The sequence below is a fragment of the Quercus lobata genome, chromosome 5, assembly GCF_001633185.2.
Source record: "Quercus lobata isolate SW786 chromosome 5, ValleyOak3.0 Primary Assembly, whole genome shotgun sequence".
Classification (NCBI taxonomy): Eukaryota; Viridiplantae; Streptophyta; class Magnoliopsida; order Fagales; family Fagaceae; genus Quercus; species Quercus lobata.
The window spans coordinates 78,422,772-78,445,966 of record NC_044908.1 but is presented as its reverse complement, the minus strand read 5'-3'; the positions used below and the strand labels follow the sequence as shown (position 1 = coordinate 78,445,966).

Genomic DNA, 23,195 nt, shown 5'->3' with positions numbered 1-23,195 from the left:
AGGTTTGAAGGATAATCAGTAAAGGTAGCTGGGTTGTTGTATTTCGGGGGCGACACGCACAATGTTTAGTCTACTATACCGAAAATCTTGTAGACACGTATATCGTTTCAAGACAGTGATTTGGTCCACACCTCAACCCCACCATCGAAAAATGTATATGAATTGATGGTAAATTACTTCTTGTTATGAGATTACCGTAAAGTATCACCAAGGTAACATCTCTCCACTATTTTCTAATTTTAAAAACCTTATTTATGTGAATTTTAATAATTTATATGATATATTGAATGTAATGAAATTCAATTTATTTATCAATTATTGTTCAAAGGAACAACAAATACTAAGCAATATATTTTATTTAATTTTTTTTATACATTGTCTTTTTATTTATTTATTTATTTTTGAAAACGTTGTCTTTTTAAAATTAATTATATCATATACTAATTTGATGTTGCCCCCTGAATCAAAGTATTCCTCTCAAAAAAAAAAAAAAAAAAAGTATTTCACCATTGCTTCCTATGAATTGGGTTTCATTACTCCTTCAAAACTTTACCCACGAAATGTCTACTCCCTCTAGCACCGCTTTTCAATTTCCTCAAGAGTCAAGACAAGAGAAAATATCCATACAGAATTTATGTATTTCTGAAGGTGGCACTCAAACAGTTGAACTTCGGATAATTCAGAAGTGTCAAGTTATTATTTGATTAATTCTATATCTGGAATCTAAGAACTTGCTTCACTTGTGTGCTTTCCATGGGCATAAATTGTTCCGTTTTGGTTAAAACACTCTGAAATCCAAATTAATCAGTAGTATAATAATAGAAATAATGCATTTAGCATTCCTCTTTTAAATATCCATGGTTAAACTTAGTATATTGTTTGAAAAAGCAATGAAATTTTCTCCACGGAACATATATATGCAGTTAACTTTTGGTATATTACTTCCGGAAAGCACATAATAGAAAAAGCTAAAGGAGATGTAGTGATTTTATCATGATTTAAAAAATGGGAATGGTCAAAGAACTAGAAATATTAGGTCTAGTTTCCCGGTTTTGACTAAGCTTTTACTAGTTATTGACCTGATTAGTGTCCAATTTTTGGTTGAACTGGCCGGTCTGAATTTTAAAACGATGGATTTTATCCAAGTTCTAGACAATACCATATTGTATAATATTATATATTATCTTTTTTTTTTTGGTAATGATTTTACAATATATACATTATGTTCAATTGATCATACAAAAAAAATTGTAATGTAGAGTAGACTTAGAGGAACTCAATCATTTGTTGGAAATTTATAACGATGTATTAGTACACTGTTACAATTAGTATGGGGTTTTAACGACCGTCAATTCTAGAAAGTGTAATTTCATTTACAGAATTAGATGCTTCACTAGTTGATTTGTTAGTACCATTGTAAGTACCTTTCACAATAAATGCAGGTTGTTTTGGAGAAGGAAGAGATGTGTCATTACCCAACATAAAAACAACTGTTGACATGGTTGGTCGGTCTATTGCATGGTCTTGCACGCACAAAAGCCCAATTTGAATGCATCTCAAAACTTCATTACCAGGGTATGTCTCATCTAGTGATCGGTCGACCATTTTAATGGCATTGTCTTCTCTCCATAGGTACCAAACCTGAAGACAAGATATTTTTCATGTTAAGCTCAACAATATAGGCTTAATTTTGTAGTTATTGTTCGCATATGTACTTACATGTCCAATCAAATTTGAGGAAGGACCATCATGATCATAAGTACTGTTCCTTTTACCAGTAATGATCTCTAGTAGCAATACCCCGAAGCTATATACATCAGACTTTATTGAAAATAGTCCTTGCATTGCATATTCAGGTGACATATAACCACTACGATAGCATAATAAAAAGGTTGATATTGAGGCTCAACATAAAATAATCAAAGATAGCCCTTTGGGCACTAAAATACATGTGACATTTGAAGTAACACAATATGAAAACAAATTACAAATATATTCTTAATATTTTTTCTTACAAAGGCATGTAGTTTGTACTCTCCTTAGATATAAAAATAGTAGTCAAGTAATTGTTAAAAAATGGTTTGTTTGGGATCCGCTTATTTTACTGAAATTGAAAACTTTTTGTTGAAAGTATTATAGATAAAGGTAAAAGATAGCTAAAATAGTAAAGTATGACCTATAAATAGTACTAAAAAATGCAGTGGGTCTCATGAATAGTAGCAAAAATAAGCTGAATAGAAATAAGCTGGCTTTTTAAGTTGAGCAAGACGCACACAAAGTATATCTTTGTTTTTTAGTGCACTCACTATGTTCCAACAATGCAGTTTGTATTAACTTCAATTTGGTCCCCTCCAACAATTCTAGCCATACCAAAATCTGAAATTTTTGGATTCAATGCATTGTCAAGTAGAACATTGCTGGCCTTTAAATTTCTATGGATAACTCTTAATCTTGAGTCTTGGTGAAGATATAAGATCCCTCGAGCAATTCCACAAATAATCTCAAATCGCTTTCCCCAATCTAAACTTGACCTTTTTGTTTCATCTAAATCAAGAAATGAGAACTTGGATTAGATTGCATTGCATTTGTGATTACTTGCTTACATATATAATCTTCCTACTAGGAACTGACATGTTTCTAATGGGAGGATCATTTCTAGTGACGATGAGATAAGTTAATGTGAAATAGAAGGCATACCAAAAATGAAAGAATCCAAGCTTTTATTTGGCAAGTACTCATAGATCAACATCTTCTCATCTTTGTGAATGCAACATCCTAAAATTCTTACAAGGTTCCTATGTTGGAGTTTAGCAATTAGTGCAACTTCAGTTTTGAATTGTTCTATTCCTTATCCAGAGCATTTTGATAGTCTTTTTACTGCAATTTCCATTCCATTTTGAAGCAAACCCTGTAATTAAAGTCCAAATATCATTTTGTCATAGTGCACAATTGTTGAAAGAAACTCAACTTGGTGAATTATTTGGGCAAGCCCAATTTTATATAACAAATTCATACCCAATGAATAACCGTAAACATTTATGATGGGATTTCTAATGCATTAACACACTTGAATAAGATTATGTAAATTCTGAGACTTGTTCAATGAGACTACCTTGTAAACTGGGCCAAAACCACCTTGGCCAAGCTTGTTAGTAATAGAGAAGTTATCTGTAGCTGCAATAATGATTCTTAGATCAAATAATGGCAAATTTGAATTTCTTCTAGTTCCATCGAGGTCCCTTCTACTTGGAGAGTCTTCAAAGTATGGTAAAGTGGACTCAGAGTTATATGAATATAAGCTATTCCTCTTCCCTGTCATAAAAAAGGTAAATGATAATGCTAGTAACCATATTTTCCCAATTATAAATTCTCACACAAAAGCCTAATTTAATAAAGTTGAGAAACACACTAAAATAAAAGAATGAAATAGAGGAAAAATTAAAGTTTATAATTTTCTGTTTATGATTGATAGGAAATCCCACTTGGTTAAAATGCACTTTTCTAAGAGGCAAGTGCTTATGGGTGATGAAAATTCCCCAGGCCTGCTGATAGGGCTGGACAAAATCCTTAATGTCAGGAATTGACTGGGCCATTCATGGAAAGGGTGAAAAAATATCCATGTGATAATTGACATCCTGAAGGTGTTTTTGATCCCTAATTTTGTCCACAAGGTGGTGATACATACATGTATTTGTGATTGTGGGCCCATTAGACTAATTGTAGGAGTGCATAGCATGTTGGTTTCTATGAAGGGGTTGTGTATGTGTGTAGTTGGTGTCCATACAGGTAGACTAGAAGATCGAAGTGCGATGATGAGAAATAATAGGAGCCAACAACTAAGTTGTGTGTGAAATAATAGTTGCCATTAGTATTTGAGTTTATCTACTAATACACTATTGTTATATTAAAGTTAGAATTTGGTATTTGGTTTGTTATTGACTTATTGTTATCTTTTACTTATTGCAACGTTAGAGTTTGTTTTCAGTCGTTAGGAGCCCTAATAGGTTGGGTAGTTGAGTCATTGTAGCTTATAGTTGTGGGCATTTCCATGTATAAAGCAGCTTTTCCCAACAAGTATTTTGGTTGGCAGTGCGTAAGTGAAAGACAGGTTGCAATGGTGATCTCATGCGTGCGGTTTTTTTTTTTTTTTTTTTTTTTTTTTTTTTTTTTGTGGAGAAACACTCATTCATTATATTTATATAAATAAAAAGATTAATCCCCTATTTGTCTTCTTGTTAACTATACAAATCTAAGAAATTTTTTTCACAACAAGCCCTTCATATTTTGAAAATCAGAGAACTTTCAAAAAAATGAGGAATTTAGGATATACATTCTGCATCCTACTTACACTTATTGAGGCATACCATTTTTTAATTCCATTTTATTTAATTCTTTCGTGATTTATATATTCCACCCATTCTTTTAAAAACTCTTAGACATATTGTTAGAGTAATCTTGCGAGCATTTGTTCACTAGCCTTAGAAATAAAGCAATAGGGGAAGAAGAAACTACAATAAACAAACAAGAGTAAAAACTTTTCTTACTTATTTTCTTCCTCATTACCAACCAATACACAACCGAGACCACAAGAAGAAACAATACAACAATGGAAACTCCTAGAATTGCCAACATCCTCTTTTTTCTGGTAAGATCATTTTTCTTGGCATATTCAGCTGAGGGGGAAAAAAGAAAAAGAAATGTTATTCATAATGGCATCATAAATTTGAGAAGTTAATTGAACATAAATAGTCACCATTGATGCAGTTTTACAAGAAAAGGAAAGTAGAGATGAAGGGAAAATATCTGATTCTCTTTTGAAGAAGAAAGCTTATAAAAAAGAAAAACTAAAAAGAAACCGCAAACCTATCTTCACAACAACAATGTTGAGTGCCATATGTGATTCTCCTATTGAAAAAAAAAAAACACCGAACCAAACCAAACCACAAGCCTCCCCCCCCCCCCCCCCCAAAAAAAAAAACAATGTCAAATGGCAAGAGCTCTCCTTTATAAGAAAAACTATGGTCTGTTGGTATTGTTGTTTAAATAACAGTTTTTTTTGTTTAAACAATGGTAAACTAATTTCCACAATACTTAAAACAATATTACCAAATGGACCCTTAATCTTCCAATATGCCTCCTTTATTAATGTAACTAAGTGTGGGGGTATTTTAATAAAAATAATAATATTTGTAATTTAATTCTCCATTAATTATCCTGTTAAATTTTTATTATGAATTTTGACGATGGAGATTTAGTTGAAATTCTCAACGCATTGACATCGAATGCTAGGGATTAGTAAAGGCCGTAGAGACACAACTTTCATACCATGTTAGGAAAGGTACTGTGACATAAACTTGGCACCATGTTAGAAGCAATAAGATAATATTAGGGGTACACAACATTGAACCTATTTATTAAAGGGTACAAAATCTATTTCACAAATAAAATTTTATTTCTAGCATCCGATAGTCATAGGATACAAAGTGTCACATAATTTAAATGATATGAAACAAAATACTCCTTTAAGTTTTTAATAGTTAATTTGAGTTAGAAAATGGATCTATTTCAAATAGAAATAATCATTTTCAACAATATGACTTAGGGGTATACACAAGTTGGGTCGAGTTGGGTTTGGGTTCAACCTGACTTGACTTGATACCCATTGGTTGTAGAATAGAGATCCTGTCATCAACCAAAAGCATCAAGGGATCAGATCAAGTTGGATTTTCAACAGGCCAAATCAGTTTCAGTTGAAACTAAGATAAGGGGTAAAAATCGAGATTCCAGCGGATCTTCATTGGAGATCTCGTGATCTCCACCTGATCTAGATGAAGAACTCTTCGGAAAAGGGTGGAAGAGAGGGGTTTTGGTCAGATTGGCTGAAGAACTCAAATCAACTTTGTTAGATCTTCATCTCCCAGAACCACCATCGACCACCATGGTAATTGAATTGGTTGAAGTTCAGGTTGAACGGCTGTTACATTAGTCCAAACAGATGGTTGACAGCCTTGACATGACAGTAGTAGAGTGAAAAATACATGTTGAATTATTCCTAATACAATTTCGACTAAAATAACAAAATAGACATGAACTTTGACTAAATAACACAAAAGGTTTGGACTTGAACTATATTTATAGTACATATGACAACTTACAATTTGGGTTGAATGGACTTTTCAATGCTTTCATTGCTCCTGTTAGGTGGTGGGCAAAAAGGGAAGCATCTATATTCTATTTACCTCATTAAATAAAAAAGAATAAAACTCCAGAGCACAAAATTTTACATCACTAGCATTAGGCATTAATTTTAAAGGAAATTAAAAAATATAACATGAATATATATATTTGAGAATCAACATTGAGTTAAAAAAATACTAGTAGATTAAACACTATAAAGGACGAAAGAGTACCTCGTATAACCGCATCTACACGTATGTATAAATCTTGTCCTGCATCCAAATATATTCTTGCATCCACCAAGTCCCCATGCCATGTCAAGCATCCAATCTTTTCCTCTCTCTCATCTGTACTTGCATAAGCAGTACAAGAACAATTCTTAAGACACTCCTGCTCACACTCTTTCAAACTCAAACTTATGTTCACATGTGCTATTGAAGTATCTGGCACCTTCAGACGTTCCACTTTCACAAACCCTTCTCCGTCATTGCATATGGACACTCCTTGCTTCTTCCTTAGGCAACCACCCGACCCATCTCTTAAGTACCAATCACGAGATGACTTGGGTTCAAACCCAGGAAAACATGTGCACTCGAACTTGACCCCATTGTATGGGTTACAATAACTATTTGGACCGCAACTCAAATACTTATCGCAAAACTCTTGCGGGGCAGACCAGTATTCGACCCATCTAGTGTCGTGCCAGGAGGACCACTGTAGTATTCCTGATTCATCTAGCACTGTTTTAGAGAGAAACTCAAGGTTAATTGGATTGGACATAACGGTGATTTCATCCTGATTATTCACAAAGCTATTGTTGAAGGTTATATCTGCTGACATTCTTGGTATTCCACTCCATCTTAAGCCAGTCCAAGATCCAATACGCCATAATAGAGTTCGACTCCTATATATGTGCATCTGAGGGTACCCAATTGGAATAATTTGACATGAGCAATTGCCAGTTCCTGGGTCATCTTTGGACTTCCAAGATGTTAGGAACCGATTCAACCCGGTTCGCCGATCCAACCCAAGTTTCATAAACGGAAGCATAGTATCGGCGGGATAATCAAAACTTTGCCATGCAACATGTTGCCTATCTTGTTGAATTAAAACAAGATTTCCTACATCTAAAAGCTTAGCCATAGAATTATTTGTGGATGAGACAGAAAAAGAAACATTGGTGGACCAAGTGGGAATGGTTTGGTTTTGGGTGTGGAGTACAAGATTTCCCTGACCATTGATGGAGAGGACCCCAGAGGTATCATTGAGAGGATGATCTCTGTTTGCAACCCACACAATGGTTTGTTCGGTAATTTGGTAATACCAAATTCCAACGTAGCGGCGGTAGGAATTGCCAAGTTTGAAAAACCCAAGTGCAAAGGTTTTTTTGTTTGAGACTAGAATTTGACCATCCTTGATGGGTTGGTTGGGTGTTATGATGTCAAGGGAAACGCAATTTTGGAAAACAAGGGAGAGAAGAAATAATGTATTCAATAACTCTTTAGCGGGATTCATGATTTTTCTTATGAAGAGTATAGGTTGTGGCTGGTATTGAACTTGATATATAGCCATATATACTGAAGTCTTGGAGGTAGCTTCCTTTTATTTATTTATTATGCTTTTTAATTTTATAAATTTTTTTATATAAATAATAAAACTTCAACTTATTAGTTGGACTTTATAATTATTTTTTTATAATCAAGTCTAAGATATCAATTCATCTCGGAGAATGTTAAAGCCTAAAGGTACCATAGCATTATTTATTGAATTTTAGTATAAGACAACCAAAAACTTACGTAATTGCATTAGCAGGGATCACACTTACGTAACTATAGATTTTAGTAAGGTCTGACAGAGGGACTTTGAATATCATTCCTCCATTGACTTTCACTATTTATAACCATGAATGTCCTTTATTTTCCCGAGGCAGGTAGCTATAGTTATTAAAGAGTTAACCTAGTGTCACATAATGTGGCACAATTTGTACCACAACTCACCCACATGGTGAGTTGAGTGATAGAGAGGTGATGGTGGATCTATATAGGGACACCCTTTTACCATATACAATTTACCACATTATGTGATACAACTTTGTGCCACAACTTGCCATATGAGCGAGTTGGGTACAAATTGTGCCACTTAGCACATCATTATTAAAAAGTCCCACAGGAGAATTGGAGATGATGCCATGACAAAGACACAATGCACAACTTTAATTGATAAGTTCAACTCAAGAGATGAAAGCCAAGACAAAGTCATACAACGCGCTTCATAATTAACACGTCCAACTCAAGAGATGAAAGCCAAGAAAAAGACGCACAACGCGCATCTTAATTAACATGTTCAACTCAATTAGCATGGTCAAGAGTCATATTTTTATTTTATTTTTTTTTTGAGAAAAAGAGTCATGTAATTTAATTGATACATTATAAATTTTTCAATGAATATATTCAAAATTTAAATGGCGGAAATACCTTTTTCATCCCTATATTTTGACTCTATTCCTGTTTTGGCCCTTACTTTTTTATTTTATCACTTTTATTCCCTAAATGAAAAAAAAAAAAAAAAAAGCATTACATTTTGGTCCCTACCGTTGCTCATTTAACATAACTATCCTACATGGCAAATGGAGTACACTGTTGGCACAGTAAATGTTAACCTATCCATTAGAATAATATTAAAAAAATTATTTGGCTTTTTAAAAATGCCGCGTCAGCAGCTTAATTTTTAAAAAAGCCACTTAGACAAAACAATACCTTCTCATAAAAAAATAATAAAAAAAGATAAAACAATTAAAATAAAATTTTGAATTTCAATTTTTTTTAAAGTAAAATAAATATAATAAATGATTTTTTTAATTCCTTCCATTATTTATGGGAAGAACATGTTCATCTTCTTTGTGTTCTTCCCCAGAGTATAACTAATCATGTTCATGTTCTTCGTATTCTCAGTAAATTAATCCTTATTTATTTTTTACTTTTTCTTTCTTATACTTTCTTTATAACTAAACACATCTAAACTCATTAACATTTAAAAGAAAATAACATTTTATCATCCATTTTCTTGGCAACCAAACAATTTTTTTAAGTTTCACTAAAAAAAAAAAAAAATCCAGATCAACAACAACCAAATTTTTGATGTCAATCCTAAGATCTAAACATTTTTCACAAACCCAACAAATCCCCTTATACACAAACCAAACAAATTCTCTATCACAAACCCAAAAAATTTCCTTTCACAAACCCAAAAAATTTCATTTCACAAACTCATGATATCCCTTCTCAAATTTGTCAAAAATCCAAAACAAATATAGCAAACCCAAGATCGGCTTCAGATTCAACCCCAAGATAGAGAGAGTGAGATGAGAAAGTGAGGAGGGAGAGGATTCACATTCAATCTCAGTTGGGCTTCAGATCTACCTAGAAACTCACACCACACACTACGTACATAGCCAAAATATTGACCCACCGCCTGCAAACACCACTAATCTGACATTGGTCCGTCACTAGCCGAGGACTCATGTCACACCAAATTTGGAAGAAGAAAAAAAAAGGAGGTTGGAGAAATAGTGATTTGGGAATAGAAAGAAAGAACGAACGAAGAAAAAGAAGAAACAAGTACAAATAAAAACACACACGAATCTAAATTCCACCATTTTTTTGTTTTTAATTATGTTTTTTTAATTGATAATTTTTTTTTTTTTAGTTAGAGATTGATGTGGATGCTTCGTGACATTTTTTTAATATTATTTTAATGGGCAGGTTAGTATTTACTATGCCAACAGCACACTCCGTTTGTCACATAAGATATTTCTATTAAGTGAGTAATGGTAAGGACCAAAATGGAACGCTTTTTTCATTTAGGAACTAACAGCGATAAAATTAAAAAGTTGGGACCAAAACGAAAATAGGGTCAAAATATAGAAAAGAAAAAGGTATTTCCACCCATTTAAATTTATTTAATACGTAACTATGGATGACCACTTTGGATCTCGTATTTCAGTTTATTAACCAAAAAAATTGGTACATTAATGATATGCCTTCTAAGTCTATCATTTGCATTCATTTTTTTAAAAAAAAGTCTTTCACGTGTACTAGCTAGTTGATTTTTTGTTCTTTTGTTTTTGGTTTTAGGGGTGTGCTAGTTGTTTTAATCAAAATATTTGATGTCAATTTTTGTGCCAAGTCAAAGAAATAGTCTGTAGAGTGTAGACTCTGAACAACTTACCAAAAAAAAAAAAACTACTCATTGAAATCCCTAAGTTAAACGTATAAATAAAATAATCCAATTATTTTTTATATTCTCTTGACATCCAAACGAAAAACTAGCAACATCAATCCACCAACACTTTCATAATAATTGTATTATGCTACCAAGCGGAATTTGAAGAATCTATTCATTTTTTTGGTAGCAATAATTGAATTAAGTTCATTTTTATTTTCTCAAAACAATTGAAAATTTAAAAAATGATTCAATGCTTTAATTAAGAAGACAATTTTTTGTATTTTCTATAGAACTAAACAAAGAACATCTTGAAAGAAATTGGAACCTCTTGTGATAAGGAACTTGATGCAGGGAAAGTAATGGGTTGTGATATGATTTAAAATTAGACGGAATTAATGTTGCTTAGAGCATCACTAGTAGCCTTTTCAAATTTTTGTACTGTTTGGAGAGTAAACAGTTATTTTTACATATTATCTATTTACTTCTTCAAATATACTTTTCAATAGACTCTTTATCATCTCTCTATTCTATTTAATATTTGTTTTTCATTCATTCTTTATTCTTTCCAAATTCCAAATTGCTATATTTTTTTAAATCTTCCAACTCTATAATTTTCAAATTCTCCAAGTTCCTACAATCTATATTGTTGTATTTGAACAATTTATATTTTTAACGGTGTAATTTTAATTTTCACGCAAATTTATTTGCTTGTCTTTATCATATTTTTGTTAATCTTGTGCAAATCCTTTGAAAATTTTTATGTAATTTAAAATTGGTCAAATTTATGTATATTTTAGGAATGATTTTATTTATTAATTCTTTCCTAAAAAATTCATTAGTTTTTATCTTTTAATTAATAATTATTAATTATTAATATTCATTAATTTATCATTATCCCTTTCTATTTTTTTAATTAAAAAACATTATCATTTTCTTGAAAATGTTGATATCAAAACAAACAGAGCGTTAGTCTCCTTTAGTAAAACTTATCATTAATTTTAATAAAAGAAAATTTTATCATTTAAGGCCACATCGGCCCACACGTCTCTCCCATAGATAAAATAAATAAAGGCCACATATTTCGTTGGACAAAAAACATACTAGAAAGTTTTTTTTGGCCCTTTGTGAATTGGGGCTAAAACTCCTTAAAAAAAAATTCCAATAGTTTTCACTTCATATGGCTCCTTTATGGCCATAAATAAAAAGGATTGAGCCTATATTATTTATTTTGATTTATAGGATAAATAGGTTCAAAATCGAGTAAATAGCTGCCCGTTATCCAATAAAAACCTAAAATTCCTAATAATAAACCAAAATCTCCTACACAATTGGTGACAAAATGCATTTTGAGAAGCATTCCTAGCAATTTTTTCTTTCCATATCTATTTCAGTTGTAGGGTTATCCTATGACATGACCTCTCAATATAAAAGTGGATTGGTCCCCAGTTTGTTTTGCCATCCTACCTAATGAATTATTATGATTCATTTTCAATAGACTCTTCTGCATCCATGGGTTTCGTCGTGCCCATCGCTTTATGATTAATGGTTAGACTTGAATTCTATAGCAGAGCTCCTAATGAAAATGAAATGTATTGTTAAGCCAATTTTCTCAGTCTTTATGGACCTAGGGCTCTTGACTTTTTTTTGTTTTTTTTGGTTCTATGAACAAATTCATCTAATTCTAGATCAATCAAATTAGTATTAATGCTTTATTATGACGTCCTTTATAAGATTGCTCATAGACTTTACATATTGGTATTCTTTTTCTCTTCTTTCTCACCCTTCCATTTATTTACATTCTTTTTGTTATTGCTTCACAACTTACAATCATATGATTTCGTAACTAGTTTGTTTTGGTTATTATGCCAATTGGATAGAAACAAATATAATCAAGTGTAATTGAATTCTAATGCAACAACAAACCAATTTCAATAAATAAATAAATTAAAAAAGAGAGAGAGAGAAATAAAGTAGGATGGAAAAGATACAAAATCAATAAAAGAAGATGAGTAGAAAGACTTATTAGATACTGTAAGGACACGATTTGGTGACGAACCTAAACAGTATTGGGTTCGTACGTAAAAGGCCCAGACAATATGATTTGTAGAGCGTGGGTGTAAAGAGCTAGGCTAACTGTGGTATCTACCTCCAAGATTTTCTCTCAAGCCCATACCATGTTTTCCTTCTTTTTTGTTGGTATAATCAACGTCTTTTCTTAAGTCCCTAATGTTACTCTCTCCCTCCTCCTTCTTACTTCTTTCTCTTCAGTTTTATGTGTGTTCTTTTTTTTTCGATCCCCTTCTTCATGTTCCTCTTTTAGTTTATATACTCCCCTTCGCGATCCATCTTCACCGAACACTTGTAGATTGTGTCCGGGGGATTTCTTTCTGTCCCATCTGGCGCCTCCTAGAACTTCCTACGGGCAGCTGTAAGGCTGCTTCCCTACTGCTCAGGTATCACCTCCACATTAATGCGGCCAGAGAGTTGGTTGAGAGGTCATTAATGCGGAGGCAGCTATAGTTTCAGATATTTGTTTGCCTTATCTCTTTCATCTTTAGTCGGCTACTCTACCCCTTGAGATGACCTACTTCTGAGATCTGATCGTGGTGAGACCACGTCCTGATCGTCTTCGGACGCGATCGTCCTCGGACGAATACTGCCGAGGAGCATGGCGTCCTCGGACGAGTGCACGACCTCGTATGGGCCACTAGCCCAACGATCCTCAACCAATTCTGAATCCTATGGGCCTATCAACCGAATGATCCCCACAGATACCATATCCTTGACTCTGGTATCTAATAAGATCTACCTACTATTGGATTTATGGAAGAAATAGGTATTTCCACGACTCTACCACCAAGTCAATTGTGTTCTGCTTAATTCCTATTTCATGGCCACATATCTTTCCAGCTAAGGAATGGTAAACCTTTCTCTTGTTATATGAATCCAATTTTTGTTTCATCCAGAAAAAGCCATCTATTTTTTTGACAAGCATTCCTAGCAATAAGTCGTGTGAATTAAAAACCTATTAATAGATAAGAGCATACTTCAACTAATTCTCAAAAAATATAAATCAAGTGGAGTTCATGTAGCTTCTCCTCCTAAGTATCGAACACATCCCAGTTGCCTTTTCTTGCTCCTTTTTTTTTTTTTTTTTCCTCCCCATAAAACAAATAGACCCATATATATATTTTTTTTTGTGCTTTTCCCGTTTTCAGATTTGTATGTCTATGAAAGTTGGAACTTGAAAATTTTCTATGAAACTAAATTTGTGTGTTTGTGAAACCAAAACAGGGAGAAAATGGGCAAATGCCCCTTCAAAAAAAAAATCTAGCATTTTGCCCCATTTGCCAAACTAATTAGGAAAATGCCCCTTTTTTGAAACTCGATTTTCTCAAAATCGAGTTATAAAAAAAAAAACTCTGGAGCCCTATAGTGGCATTTTAAGGAGCCTATAGTGACGTTTTAAGGACCTATAGTGGCATTTTGTAATCCGATCTCCATGAAGTCGAGTTACATGCAATTTTTTTCTTTTTTTTTTACCTATAACTCCACTTCATGGAAATCGGATTACAAAACGCCACTATAGGTCCCTAAAACGTCACTATAGGATTCTTAAAAACATCACTATAGGGCTTAACTCGATTTTGAGTAAATCGAGTTTCAAAAGAGGGGCATTTTCCTAATTAATTTGGAAAAGAGGGCAAAATGCTAGATTGTTTTTTTGAAAGGGGCAAAAGCCAATTTTTTCCACCAAAACATTTTTGTTCGTTTGTTATGAGGGAGAGAAGAAAGAAATAAACGATAAAAAATAATTATTATGGTTTTTAATTGTTTTTATATTTTCAAACAATTGCTCCAAAAAAAAATATCTTAGCTTGTGGCTTAGAGTATAGAATAGAAGTTTTTCAGTGCTTGAGAAAAAAAAAAATCACTTTTGTTTTTCAAATTTTGATTTAAATAAACGAATAAATTAATTTCTAAACCATTTTTTAATAATAAAAAAAGTGAAATGGTGTTGTTTTAAGAAAGTGAACAATGTTTTTCAAATGGAAATAGACGGAACGAATATAATGAAAATAATGTCAAACTTAAAAGATTAAAAAGGCCATTTTTGGTGTCTAAGCCCATTTCTTGGTGATGAGCTTGGGATGCAGGCTACATTTGTATTTGGGTGATGAGCTTGGTATCTAAGCCCATAACTGATAACCTTTTGTTTTTTTCCTCCTCAAGAGTCAGGACAATTGTTTTTTCTTTTTTGTTGCTTGTGTTTCTCCTCAAAAGTCAAGACGAGAAAACACTGACAAAGAGTTTATGTATTTTCCAATTGCAATGGAGACATCCAAGGTTTGAATTTCTTCACCCAAATTATTAAATTAAAAAAGTTATATATCAACCATACCAGAAAATAGCAATAGGCTTTGCACAATTCATAAAATTAATGGTTTCCTTTTGATAGTAACACCCTGAAATCCAAATTAAATAGTAGTATAATGCATTTAGTGTTCCTCTTTTAAATCCTTATGGTTAAACTTTGTAAATTTTCTCTCAATAAATAAAGAACTTTGTCAATTTGGATATCTAGTTTGGAATACCAATGAAGTTTCAACTTTCAAGTTATCCCCAATCCCCATGGAACATATATTTCGCAACGAACTTTTGGTATTTACCATTTAGAAAGCACTTTATGGAAAAAGCTAAAAGGAGATGGTAGTTGTTTCATCACAAGGTCTGGACAATGCCATTTTGTGTAGTATTAGAGCATTAAATTTTAGATCCGAAAGCATAAAAAACCTAGTTTACCTAGGTTGCTATTGCTAAAAATATTTAGCAAACAATCGGTCCCTCTGCCTCTCCATGTACCGCTGGTCTCTCTTCCTCTCCCCCAGGGGCGGCCCAACATAATTTGAGGCCTAAGGCGAAAAATTTATGCGGGACCTTTAATATGTAAATATTAATTAAACAAAATTATTTAATACTAATCAAATTAAGGTTAATTTGATACATTAAATACATAAATAATACCAACTAGACTAATTTTAATTTCATATAGAGAATTGAATATCATAGTTGAATTATAAATATTAATAAAAAAAATAAAAATAAATTGCGATTGAAAGAGATACTTTATTTTGGATATAAGACGATGCATAGTTAAATAAAGCTGTAATCTAATTTTTAATTTTATATTTTGATTTTAAGAGAGAGAGATATAAATTATTTGGTGTGTGATTTTGTAGGATATTAGTTTACAAAAAATCAAAGTCTCAAACTATCAGGGGAGATTAATCTATAATTGATGATTTAACACATTTGCAACATCTTTTTGAAATATTTTAGGGTTTCAATTGAGTTAAGACTCTATTGGTCTCATAATTTGAGAGTCTTAATAGAAATGAAAAAGAAAAATGCGCTAATTAAAAGCACTATAAAATGTTCAAAATATAATGTGACATTGTCTCTCATTGATGAACTTCATCAATTTAACTAATGAATGTTTATATCATTTTTTTGTGATTAATAACATAACAATTTGTAAGCCAATAGTAAAATTTGTAGTATTCTTAACATCACTAATAAAAAAAATGTACAACCTTTAGAAAATATATATATAGTTTTATAAAAATTTAGGCCTTTAACTATGGAAAGTGGGGCCTTTTTTCCTAAGAGTTTTTTTGTTTTTTGGTGGGGCCTTAGGCCTAGGCCTAACTTGCCTAGGCCTTGAGCCGTCCCTGCTCTCCCCATCCCACCGATCTCTCAACCCATCTTGTTGTGATGACCCATTATCATTTTTTTTTTTGAATTTCTATGAGATATGTTGTTTTAAGATTTTTGGACTATATAACTTGATTATTGGATGATTTATGTGAATGATGTGTTTAGTTTTTTATATTCTTTAACTTTATGTCATATGATGTAATTTTTTTTTAATGTTATAATTTATTAATTTACCTAAATGGAGTATTTTTTATCTTATTTTAGTTGCTTTTTATAATTATAATTTATAATTTAATTAATTACTAAACCTACAATTCAACCAATGAACCACTAGTCGAACCAATGAACTAATTCTTGAATTGGGTCAACTTCTGATACAGTATTGATAACTATGTTTAAAACAATGTCTTAAAAAAATCATTAAGAAAGCATTGTATATTTAGTTCTTGCTTTTTACCAAAAAAAATAAATAAGTATGTATTGAATCAAATTCAAAGTGAACGAATATTTGCAAAACTGCAATTTTGCAGTTCTTCAACTTTTTTTTTGATTTTCTTTCTTAAAAAAAAAAAAAATTCTGATTTTGAAACCAAACATTGTAAAGTTGATATAAACAATAAAAAAAAAAAAAAAAAAAAAATACTAAGCAATACATTTTATTTAATTTTTTTTTTTATATACGTTGTCTTTTTAAAATTCATTACTCTTGTTTTAAATTAATTATATCATATACTAAATTGATGTTGCCCCCTGAATCAAAGTATTCCACCATTGCTTCCTATGAATTGGGTTTCATTAATCCTTCAAAACTTTGCCCGCAAAATGTCTACTTTCTCTAGTGCCGCTTTTCAATTTCCTCAAGAGTCAAGACAAGTGAAACTATCGATACAGAGTTTATGTATTTTTGAATTAAGGTGGCACTCAAACAGTTGAACTTCGGATGATTCAGAAGTGTCAAGTTATTATTTGATTAATTCTATAGCTGAAGTCTTAAGAACTTGCTTCACTTGTGTGCTTTCCATGGGCATAAATTGTTCCGTTTTGATTAAAACACCTTGATATCCAAATTAATCAGTAGTATAATAATAATAATAATAATAATGCATTTAGCGTTCCTCTTTTAAATCTTTGATAGTTTTTAGACCCCTTAAAAACAATTGATTTAACCTAGTTAATTAGCTAAGTTGTTACTTAGTCCAATTTAACAAGTCTAGGTTATCACAATAACAAAGATCATATCATGCAAAACAGCGGAAAATAAATAACATAAGATATGATCACCCAGGAAACCAAACCGGTAAAAACCTAGGGAGGATTTGACCTAGCTATCCTCAAGGTAAACTTGAATCCACTATCTTGAAAGAATCGAAATTCATACAATAAGACTTACAAGCCCCCACGCTCGACTTCTTATTGCTACCAACCAGTAGAACTTACTGACACGACCACGTGCAAGCTCCGAATCCACGGACTCCTTCTTTCTTGGATTCACCACCAGCTACAAGCACACCCGCTTGTGTTTTCTTTACCTTCAATGGCAGCAACTGAATTGATCATCAAGGCGTAGATAAATCTTCTCCTTGAAAACCCTAAGTTTGTGTAAAGGAAAGCTCCTCTAGATCTCACAAGAGATTTACACAAACCGCAAATATGAGCAACACTAAAATGTGGCTAGGATTTGCCTTTTATACTTAGGATAAATAAGAAACCCTAAAAATGTTTTAAAACACTTAGGGCTGAGTTGGACGAATCTGTAGAAAAACATTCTGTCCGAGCTTCGATCGATCGAGCCTGTCTTTCGATCGATCAAGCCAAGCCGAAAGGCACAATCCTTTCTTGCTTTAAACTTGATTCCAACTTTACATAGACACACAACTTTGAGCTAGACTTAAACACTTCTAAACACATTGTTTTGATCATGGTTTGCCAACAATACAAATTAGAGTTCTAAATACATAAAATCCTAAACTTTAGAACCTAACAATCTCCATGGTTAAACTTAGTATATTGTTTAGAAAATCAATGAAATTATCTCCACGGAACATGTATATGCAGTTAACTTTTGGTATGTCCAAATTAGATTACATTTGAAGAATGTTGATGCCCATTTTTGCAACTTCTTACCTAAAAGCTCATTAGGAGGAAAGCCCAATAAAAAAACGAGGCCCCACCCACTAAGAAGACCAAAGGAACAAAAATAAATAAAAGCCTAGACTTATGTTTGGACTGAGAGAGAAATGCAAAGGAAAGTGACCTGCAAAAAAATACAGATCTTCTATATAATACAGATTTTCTGTAGAATGACTTTGGTAGATTAAAGCAAATTGGGTCAAGGCCTTTTTGACCTAACAAAGGGCAGCAAGCCCATAAAGCTCATAACATCCTTATAAAAGAAGAAAAGAAGCCAAACTTATCTCTAGTAAGAGATATGATAAAAATAGTAGCAGCAACAGAAAATGCGTGAAGGAGAAAGAAACCAAAATCAAGAGAAAAGACAAAAGTAGCAAGGTAGGTGGGTAAGGTAAGGTCTAGGCTCTGCCCTTTTGCATCCCAGTCAGGCAAGGAAGTAGGGCCTCAGGCCGATGAGGTGCTAAGGGTGTGGTTTGGTGGAAGGGGAAATGACCTAGATTTGGTATCCTGTTGAGACCATTTTTGGGAATATGCTTTGCTGGGAAAGTATCTTTACCAAAAATAGGAAGAAGGTAAGTAGGAACTATCTGATGCGTGCTAGAGGATGAAGACAGAGAATTAATGGAGGCCTTTACTGTTTTAGGGAAAGAGATGAGAGGTGGCTCCATGGCAAACTAGTCTTTACCTGAAATGGGGAGGTTATTTGTCATAAGGAATAGGCTGAAACTCCTTAGTGGCATTGAATCCACTTGTACACAATCAGAAGGTAGTGGCCAGTACGCTGTGGGTGTTGACTGAATGCCTGCAATAGACAAAATGGTTGGTAAAAAAGGTAAAAATGGAAAAGAGCATGGGTTGAGTTATGGTATAAATAGGAACAGTACCCATGAATATGGAATGAGGAACAAGAACACATAAATCAAGGAATATTATATGAAGGAAATCTGAATAGTGAGTTGAAAGTAAAAGAAGAGAGAAGAGAAAGAAAGTGATATTGGAGAGAAGAGAGAGTAGAGAAAACATGGTAGAATTAGCATGCATCACTAGGAATCCTTTTCCTCCCGTTGAAAACACTAAATTAGACTCTTTGCAATCTCCAAAAGATAACTACTCTAACTCATGTTTCAAACCACATAACTTTATAGCCTTATTTGGTAATAAGGTTGTGTGAATTGGGATTGAGATCTTTTTAGTCAACATCCTACTATGAATACTCTTTACCATGATTATTTTTGTTGAAACTTTTATTATTTCTTTGTTATTACGTGCATTACTTTTAATACAAACTAATCATTATTCTGCCACACGTGTGTGTATATATATATATATTTACACACACATACATTGTAGTTCATATTCTATAGAGCATATTTTATATATTTATATGTGAATACACATAAGTATATATACGAATATATGTGTGTGTGTGTATATATATATATATATGTATAAGAATATGTATGCTAACCCTTGTAAATTAACATTTGCTTGATGGGTTTTCTTTGGGTTTTGGAGTTTATGTGCGGAAAGTGGAGAAATATTTATGCAGCAGAAAATGGAGAATAGTCACTCACGTTACAGAAAAGTGCAGAAAACTTTACTGCATAACAAAAACTTAAGAAAAGTCAATTCCGCGACAGAAACTGGAGAAATGTTCCTTCTGCAGTAGAAATGGAGAATAAGCCTAGTTTGCAGCATCATCCTCTATACTTTGGACTCAATATTTGTGTACAAACTGACAGCGGCATAACGGGACCTTAGAGTCCATTCCACGAGAGTGTCATACCCAACTTCCTTTCTAGAAAAAAGCCTAGACAAAATTTTGTCTAATAACATTAAGACATATGTCTAAGATACAAGAAGTCAAAAAAACCACCCTCAACAAAGAACAAATAACATGATGTTATCAACCTCCTTCAATTGAAATTTGACTTGGTCTATGGTTTGTCCCCTTGTGATGCTTGAATTGAATTTTGCTGATTTAAACGCTGTCGTATGGAAAACCTCAGTTGCGCCAAATAGTGTCGTTTCCACTGAAGCAAGTGTTCCCTGTAACGTGAACAATGTTGTCTCTATATGTTACCTCTTGACGATCAGTTTTGTGTTTCAAACCGTGTCGCTTTTAGTCTTAATAGATAGTATATTATACAAACCACGTGTTTCCCAATCTTCTTTATGCACTTCTATCTCTTGAGATTTTACTCTCATTCATGATTCATCCATAGACTTTACTCTCATGATCATAAATATTAAATAAAGGTCACCAATCACGCGACCTTTATGGTTGTCAATAATTTGTTCTTAGTGCAAGATAATGCAAGCTTCGGTGCTCTTACACAAATTCATCATAAAAACCTCATGATATGATAGTCAATAAAGATTGCAATCTAGAAAGGTTTAGATTTTTAAAACTTCCACCCGTAGAAAATCCGAAAAACAACAACTTTCCAGCTAGCTCGTGATGAGTTTCCAAGATACTGGGACCGCAATTATATATGCCCATGGGCGGTGCCATGTACAGTTCAGGGGTTCAAATGGACCACCTGAGCTGGCAATATATATATATATATATATTATAGTCTTAATAGATAGTATATTATAGTTATTTAAAGCACTTGTTTCTCACGTTTTATTAGTATAATAAACCACGTGTTTCTCAATCTTCGGTGTTCTTACACAAATTCATCACTAAAACCTCATGATAGTCAATAAAAATTGCAATCTAGAAATTAAGGTTTATATATCCTATGTACGGTTCAAGGGGTTCAATGAACCCACTGAATTGGCAAATTATATATATAAAATATATTTGTTTTTTTAACTTCCACCTGGAATAAAATTCAAAAAATAACAACTTTCCTGACTCGTGCTAAGTTTTAAAGATACTGAGGCCACTGTTTTATATGGGTAGCGCCGCCATGTACAGTTCAGGGGTTCAAGTGAACCCCCGAGCTGGTAATTTATATATATATATATATATAGTACTGGTTCAATTGGTAAGCTAAATAGATAACTGCCTAAGGCTCCCAATGAAAAAAAACCCCTAAATTTTTATCAATGGAGATATTCTTGTATCAATGGAAGTATTAATTAAGTCCTAAATATTCATCCATAAATAAAAAATTGTTGTTTTTTATCAAAGAAAAACTAGTTAAAGAAAAATGTTTTCATTGGATGGGTCAATCATTTAATCTCTCACACATAAATTTTAAAAGAACTCATTAATCTTACACTAGTAAATAAATTATACTCAAATTTTATTTAGACATATCAAATATATAACTTTATTAAAATTTTCAATCATAATATTTTAGTATTTGGTTACTTCATTCAATAAATAGTATTTATTTTAGTTGTATAGTCATTGAGTAATGCGATGGGTTTGTTTTAATTTGTAATTTTTTCTAAAAAAATAGATTTTAAATGAAAAAAAAAAACCAAAAGTTAAATAAATATTCTATTAATATTCAAAGTATAAGAATAGACCCTACATAAAGTAGTCGCCTTAGGTCTCACAATATCTTGAGTCGGCCCTATATATATATATATATATATATATATATATAGTTTTATTTGACACTCTTAAAATAAAAATTTGAACACCTTAACTCTAAATTTTTTTTAAACCCACTTGAAATAAGTTTAAATATAATCATCTAAACAATATTTTTGGTCTTTTTAAGCACGCACACACACAACAACAACAACAACAAAAGAGCTAACAACAAACCAATTTAATCTAAAATCTGGGTAGGGGGATGGTTTAGATCTTAACGAATTTGAAATAAACTAATAGAAAATTCATAGTTTACATTGTACTATCAATGTAAGATTTACATTGCTTTTAAACAAACATGTATAATATAATTATTTTTTAAACAAATGTGTACAATATTGTATATTTTTTTGCAAATGTGTACAATAGAATTATTTACAATGTAAATCTTACATTGATTCTAAACAAATGTGTATAATATAATTGCCTATAATATAAATCTTACATTGATAGTATAATGTAAATATATAATTGTCCTAAACTAACAGATAAAATTATTTTAAGCAGTAATAATTAAAATTAACTTAACAACAAAATTTAATATGCTCATTTTATTAAAAAAAAAAATGTTAAATGAACTTATAGTTTAATTGCTAGTACGTACTATATATAGACAAATTTTTAATAAGGAAACCATGTTGACTGCAAGATTAATCTCTTATCTAAAATGCATTTTCTTGCCAACTCCTCTAAAACAAATCCTAAAGCCGCTACTAACTCTGACATAGCAAACTATAAGTAATTAAAAATGAAAATGATGAGTTTATGTAAAAATAACAAATAATTAATTATGGTCAATAATGTCATATATACATAGGATATATAGTGGTGATGAAGAGTGTGACAAATGTTGTGGTTCTAGAATAACTCGGGTTTAGGATTCAGATATTATTATTCGGCTAACAGTGGTCTTACCTTACATGATTACATTTTACGTAACCATTGACAGATATGGAAGCAAAGTCAAAATCTATGTCAACTCTCGTCAAAAATTCATTCACACCAGCTTTGTTAGCCGTGTGGGACGTGCAATAATCTATATAACGTAGTGCCCATTTGGTTAATTCAAGGCAGTAAAAAATAAAAAATAAATAAAAGTAAAACTAATTCTGTGAGAGGTGCCCTAATATTTCCATTTAAGAATTAAAATTTTTTTGCTCAAAGTACTGTAGAGAAAAGCTAAAAACTAGTTGAATAGTATAGTAAGATCCATGAATTGTACTAAAAAAATGCAATGAGACTCATAAATAATAGCAAAACTAAGCTAAAAACTCTAATAAATACTTAAGCTTTCATCACTTCCCAAACGCACTAGTCTTCCAATCATGGTAGGAATACATTATATACTCTCCTTTTTTTTCAGAAATTGCATTTCTCTTTACATTATCAC

The 23,195-nt window shown here is 32.1% G+C and overlaps 1 protein-coding gene and 2 pseudogenes across 1 annotated transcript; 1 reads left to right on the top strand and 2 right to left on the bottom strand.

Annotated features, from left to right (window-relative positions):
• LOC115991208 overlaps nucleotides 1-23,195 on the top strand; it is a 44,041-nt pseudogene that overhangs the window by 12,614 nt on the left and 8,232 nt on the right.
• Nucleotides 1,339-1,864, bottom strand: LOC115989798 (G-type lectin S-receptor-like serine/threonine-protein kinase RKS1). Its single transcript, XM_031113676.1, has 2 exons — nucleotides 1,720-1,864; nucleotides 1,339-1,641 (listed from the first exon to the last, which is right to left on the bottom strand). The coding sequence occupies exons 1-2, from the start codon at nucleotides 1,861-1,863 to the stop codon at nucleotides 1,339-1,341; spliced, it is 447 nt and encodes a 148-aa protein (XP_030969536.1). The 5' UTR covers nucleotide 1,864.
• Nucleotides 2,306-7,692, bottom strand: LOC115991788 (annotated as a pseudogene).